Source organism: Camelus ferus, chromosome 9, assembly GCF_009834535.1.
Source record: "Camelus ferus isolate YT-003-E chromosome 9, BCGSAC_Cfer_1.0, whole genome shotgun sequence".
Taxonomy (NCBI): domain Eukaryota; kingdom Metazoa; phylum Chordata; class Mammalia; order Artiodactyla; family Camelidae; genus Camelus; species Camelus ferus.
Window position 1 is genome coordinate 44,266,305 of NC_045704.1, and position 6,486 is coordinate 44,272,790.

A 6,486-nucleotide genomic window follows, 5' to 3' on the forward strand; every position below is an offset into this window, starting at 1 on the left:
CTTTCCAAAATAGTTTGAGAATCAGCTTACTTTTGCACAGTATTCTAATACATTTGCATAGATTGCTTTACTGTGTTTGCATAATTGATTAAACTTTATATTTACTACTTGTCTTAAAAATACACTGGGTTCATGAAGTGATGGAGAAGAGTCAGATTGGCAAGGACCACACCATGTGAAGTCTCCCAGGTTTTGGAAAGGAGTTTGGACATTATCCTAAATGCAACAGGCCATTGGAGGGATTTAAGCAGAGGCATTACATAATCGTTATTTTCTTTGGCAGCCATGTGAAGAACAGATTGTAGGGGAGGCAAGATTGGAAGCAAGGAGACATGTGACAAACATTCTTGCCCTTCTCCAGAGGTGACAAGATAGAAGGTAGGCAGGGCAGTGGGGGTGGGGGAAAAGCCATGCATTTGTATTCTAGATATTTTTTAGTGTGGAAGATTAAGAGTAGATTAGAAGTGATTTATGTACTAGAAGGCAGAGTTTTACAGAGCATAATCGTCAATGTTCTGTACATAAAGAAATGATGTCAATTTGACCTTTCACCAGTATTTTTTGAGTATGGTAGGTTTTGAGACTAGGAGTAGAACCATATCACTAACTGTAGGACAATGAAAATACGTAACATGCAATGATCTTTTGCTGAATTTTATCTCTTCTGCAAACATTTTATAAACATTTAAACATATAACAATGTGTGTATTCATGTTTTTACAGTTGTATAAATGAATGTTCATATGAGTTGAGGGAGTGAGGAGGTTCTTTTACCATGAACTACACATACTAGAAATGAATTTCTGAATTTGAAGGAGTTCAAGCTGTGGAGCTCAGCTGCATAGAAGCCAGGAGGAAAGGTTCTGTGAAATCCACACATATAATCAAGGCTCACATTGGTTGAAAACAGGAATGCAATGTAATGTTTGGGTGTTAGGACCAGAAAAATAGTTTTTTCCCCATTGTCCCGAATGTTTCTAAAATATTTTAAGTATGGATCCGTTTACAGTAAAGAACAACAAACTGAAAAGAAAGAAAGAAAAGTAACAGTTAACTTGAAGGGACATTATTTTCTTTCACAATCTTGTTTTATTTTTAGGGGGGAGGTAATTAGGTTTATTTATTGATTTTAATGGAAGTACTGGGGATCGAATCCAGGGCCTCATGATGCATGCTAGGCATGCGCTCTACCACTGAGTTATAACTCCCCCCTCTTTCACAATCTTTTAAAAAGCCCTATCTATTTCGTTTTTATACCAAATAATTAGAAATAATATGTACTAGGCTTCGGATTCATACCTGTGGTCTGTAATTAGGAGAGAAAAAAATGAAAGACAGGAAAAAGGGTGAAGAAGGCCTACAGGTTGCTCTCCTGGACGAGTGCCTCTTTTCCCCTTTAGGGCACTTTCCCCATCGAAGTCGAGGGAGTGGAGAGGTGTCTTGTTAAAATACAAACCCTGTCCATCCTCTGAAGATCCTTCCAACAGTTCCCAGTCGCCTGCAGAATAAAATCATAAATCTTTTAAATTGGCCCATTTTGTTATCTTTGCTTCTGCTACCCTGGCTACCCTTTAGGCTCTTTAAGGACGGAGCCTGGCTCTCTCCTGCCTCAGGGCCTTATGGGCTGGTTCCCAAGGCAAGAACCTACTCCTTCCTACCTAAGCTTTTTGTAGTTTTTTCTTCCTGGGTCTCCGCCTCTCATTTTCCCCTGTCTCGTTCATTCCTTTGGAGCGTTAATTTCTGTGATTTACATCCATTCGCATGCATTCACAGCTATTATCCAAAAGTGGGATCCTCACCCCTCTAGGTAGTCAGGCCGGGTCGGTCTGGCTCCTGCGAGGTTCCCAACTCCCTGCACTGCGTTTCCCGGCACAGTAGGCGCCTACTGATGACTATGTTTAGGTCAATAAGTGAGTCAACGCAAGAAGCAGCTGAGTCGGGTGAGAGTCCCCAACGCAGACAAAGGGGCTCCTGAGGCCCTCTGTCCCCCCTCCCCCACAGGAATGCCGCGGAGTCGCCCGCTCTGGGTCGGGGACCGCTTCCGGCGTGCAGAGCAACCTCGCCCGAATCCTGTAATCCGACCTTTCCCTTAGGCGGCGCTCCAGGCCACAGCCGCCAAGTTTAGCGCAAGGCATTTCGGGATTTGTAGTTTCTGTAGGCCTATGCCTAGGGCGCTTGCGCACTGGAGAGTCGCGCGTCGCCGACCCCCATCAGGATTCCGGGTCTTTGAGAAGGGCGCCCCAAGTGACAGCAATCCAAATGAATACGCCTCTGTAGTCCGCTGAGGATGAACCGGGCAGGGGAAGAATCCGCTCTGCGTGGGCTGTCGCGGAGCCCAGCAAATTGGCCGGAATAAGCACGCCCCCGCTCCGGAAGTGAGCTGCTTCTGGCGCGGTGCATTGTGGGGGGCGTAGTCCTCCTTCCCAGGCGGTCCTTCGCGGCGTCCCCGGGGCCCACTCCGGAGCGCAGGCGGGCGGCTGGGCGGGCGGCGCGGCACGGGCCGGCTGGAGGCGTATTCTGGGCACGGGGCGCTGGGCCAGGCCCGGTGCGCCGGGCGGCAGTAGTGAGAGGCCGCCCAAGGCCTCGCGCGGCGCCGCCCGTCGAGGGGCGGGCGGCGGCAGAAGGACCGGGCCGTCGAAGGGCTCAAGAGGCCGGTGGGCCGGGCCGGGCCGCGCGGCGCAGCCATGCCTGGCTTTACGTGCTGCGTGCCGGGCTGCTACAACAACTCTCACCGGGATAAGGCGTTGCACTTCTACACGTTTCCCAAGGACGCTGAGCTACGGCGCCTTTGGCTCAAGAATGTGTCCCGTGCCGGCGTCAGTGGGTGTTTCTCCACCTTCCAGCCCACCACGGGCCACCGTCTCTGCAGCGTCCACTTCCAGGGCGGTCGCAAAACCTACACGGTGCGCGTCCCCACCATCTTCCCGCTGCGCGGCGTCAACGAGCGCAAAGTAGCACGCAGACCCGCGGGGGCCGCAGCCGCACGCCGCAGGCAGCAGCAGCTGCAGCAACAACAGCAGCAGCAGCAGCAGCAGCAGCAACAACAACAGCAGCAGCAGCAGCAGCAGCAGCCGTCGCCGTCCGCCTCCACTGCCCAGACCGCCCAGCTGCAGCCGAACCTGGTGTCTGCCTCAGCGGCTGTACTCCTCACCCTTCAGGCCGCTGTAGACAGCAGCCAGGCTCCAGGATCCGTGCAGCCGGCGCCCACCACTCCCACGGGAGAAGACGTGAAGCCCATCGACCTGACGGTGCAAGTCGAGTTCGCAGCCGCAGAGGGCGCAGCCGCTGCAGCCGCTGCGTCGGAGCTAGAGGCTGCTACAGCAGGCCTGGAGGCCGCCGAGTGCCCTATGGGCCCCCAGTTGGTGGTGGTGGGGGAAGAGGGCTTCCCTGATACTGGCTCCGATCACTCGTACTCGTTGTCGTCAGGCACCACGGAGGAGGAGCTCCTGCGCAAGCTGAACGAGCAGCGGGACATCCTGGCGCTGATGGAGGTAAAGATGAAGGAGATGAAGGGCAGCATCCGTCACCTGCGTCTCACCGAGGCCAAGCTGCGCGAAGAACTCCGGGAGAAGGATCGGCTGCTGGCAATGGCTGTCATCCGCAAGAAACACGGAATGTGAACTGGTCTCTTTTCGGCCTTTGGGACTCCCGGACCCCTGCCAGCTTAGGGGGACCTCAGGCCGCGGTTGTTGAACACCCACCTAGTCCTGGGGCACTGGTTGTCAGTACTGAGGCTTAGGGCAGCTGGAATCTTTTGCTGGGGACCTGGCACCCTCTCTTGTTTCCTCCTGAAGCAAGGTCCTGAAGTCGGGGACCTCAGACTGCACTGGTGACACCAGCAATTATGACTTTGTCAACCCCCCTCCCCCCCTTCACCCCCAGTCTATGTTGCAGGTTCTGGTTAAGCAGGGGCTTCAGAACCACTGAACTTACCCACTTGGGATGCAGACGGAATGCCCAAGGACTATGGGTTGGGAAGACAACACCTTGAGTTTGGCCAGCAATCAGAGACAACTCTTCTATGTAGTGATAAGAGATCAAGTAACATCAGTTCTCCCACTTTTTGTGCTTTCCCTTCCCAGATGCAGCCTGTGATTTTGATGGGGACTGGCAGATCTGTGCCTCTGCTTCCTAGGACTTCCTTCCCAGGAGGTCATCTACAAAGGGATCTAGGTGACCTGTTGATGGAGATCCAGCTTGCCAGGGACTTAGGTCTATCCTGTTATGTTTGCTACTGGTTACAAATTCTATTTTCTGTACAATTAGTCAAACTAAAGTTTTCACTGTGTTTGTTTGGCAAAACGAATTAAACAGAAAGTAAGGTTTTTATTTGGGTTTCGCCATTTTATTTTTGTAAGGACTCAGCTAATGATCCCTGAAACATAGAGGGGATGGACTTCCCCATAGATTTCTACCTTCTCTGCTTTAGGTCTCAAGGACTAGGCTGATGCTTCAGTGACCAGGTTTCTCCATAAAGGGGCCCTAAGCAGATGGACCCTAGCCTCATAATGCCTTCAGAGTTCCTGGGCCACCTCACCCCAAAGAGTTTGCAGCTTGTACCAGATGGTCCTGGTTTGTCAATGGGTTAGCTCCCTGTGTCCTTTCAACTGGGAGAAGGAGCAACTGAGAACTAAATTGAATTGTGGCAACCCATTTCTCTGAGCGTTTTGAATTCCTCGTGAATTTTCAGTTCGAGTTGAAAATTTTGCTCACCATTTTATATCCCTTAGCATACTACAGTGTCTGGCACACATGAGTATGCAGTTACTTAAATCAGTGAAGACCAGAGCTGGAACCAGCCATAGACTTTGACTTTGGTACACTTTCATTTGTGAAGGAGGTGGGTCTATAGAGGACTTTAAGAATAGGAGTTGGGATGTGTGACCACTTGACTCATTTTCTTGGCTGTTAACATTTTTTAGATTGGATATTGTAGGGGCAAAGTGATGTTTTTATCTATAGTTCCAAGCAATTTAGTTCAAAGCCAATGGGGATAGACAAATGCCTTTAAAGCTAGCCCCATTTACTATGGGTGTTGGGGCATAAAATGGACACTTCTTGGGCTCCATAAAACATGACTCCTTTCTCTGTTACTTATGGAAAAAAACCAGTCACCTGGGGCCTTCCCTGTCGTTGCAAACTGAAATGAGTTTAAAACGTCTCTCTTGTCTCTGCTGTTCCCCTGGCCCCTTGGCACCAACTTGAGAAACAAGTTTCTGGACTGGAGGAGGTCTGGGGCATAGGTTGTGCAGGTGAATAGTTGGGGAAGGGACTGGATCTCTCCCTTCCAGGGTTGGTTCTGGCTACTCATAGGTGGCAGAAACACAGCAGTGCCTTTCCAGGCCAGCTGGGACTGAAGCTCTTTGCAGGCAGCTATTGCGTCAGTCTCTCATGTGTCCCCACTCCCCTTCAGTAGGAGAGAGGATTTTCCCAGGCTCAAGCCATGCTCTTCAGTGAATCCTTTAGCTCCTGTTTGTTGAAGGGACTTACATTGTTTCTGCTTTGGCTCACTTAAACATTTCAGCCTCACTCCCAGGACAGGGTGAGGGCCAGACTCTGGCCAGGACTCTTACATCTGGATGTTGTGACCACACAACCTATCTGGTGTTTTAGCTTCTGGGAGGAGGGAGGATAGCTCAGAGCAAAGGAGGTCCCAGATACACCACAAGCAGGGAAGTGCAGAGTTTCACTGGCTGAGTAATAACCTAGTCAGGCAAAGTAATACAGATCTGGGATTTAATAAAAGCTTGGCCTGGTCTTACCAGCCATCCCCAGAAGGAGAGGGGGTGGGGGTCTGTGAAGATGTAAAACTCTTCTGGAAGAACAAGAGTACTGAGAGATCTCTGGCCTGGAGAAGCTTTGTAACTATTAGCTTTACCTGTGGTTCCCCTGCAGTCTCCAACAGGCCTGACCTAGAGATAGGCTTTACTTCAAATGTTTGCGTTGCCTGGGAAACGACGAAAATGGGCGTTAAGGAAAGGGCAATGGGTGGGAGGGAGATTATGGACAATCTGGTCGCTTAAATCACAGGAAAAGTTTGGGAGAGCCATTTATTTCTCTTTTTTCAATAAAAATTGAGGCTCTTAGTTGCCCCAACTGTTTATGAGAAATAAGAAACTTATCACAATGTTTTGTAGACACTGTAGAAATCTAAGAATAATCTTGTCTTCTGCAGAGCCCGACTTGAGCATTTGAGTCTCCAGCCCAAGGAAAGCCTCCCCTGCTTGAAACCAGCTTTGGGTCCGACTGGCACCCGGCAGGGCGCAAGAATGTTGGGACAACAGAAGCTATGGGTACCGCCCGGGCTGGCCTTAGAGCACCACTTGGAAGAGCCGAAGGGGCGGTCAGAGCACCAAAGAGGGGTGGGGGTTTGCGAGCGGAAACAGCCCAGGGGCCCAGGGAGGGGCGGCTAAGCCAGTTTGGGGCCAGGCCGAGCTCCCACGGAGGCGGGGCCAACACCAAACGGCCGCGCAACCAGGGCGGGGC

At 50.9% G+C, this 6,486-nt stretch overlaps 1 protein-coding gene across 1 annotated transcript; it reads left to right on the top strand.

Annotated features, from left to right (window-relative positions):
- The first annotated feature begins 2,271 nt into the window (after nucleotides 1-2,271).
- THAP11 (THAP domain containing 11) lies at nucleotides 2,272-4,329 on the top strand. The gene has a single exon (XM_032486581.1). The coding sequence runs from the start codon at nucleotides 2,685-2,687 to the stop codon at nucleotides 3,618-3,620; it is 936 nt and encodes a 311-aa protein (XP_032342472.1). The 5' UTR covers nucleotides 2,272-2,684; the 3' UTR covers nucleotides 3,621-4,329.
- The last annotated feature ends 2,157 nt before the right edge of the window (nucleotides 4,330-6,486 follow it).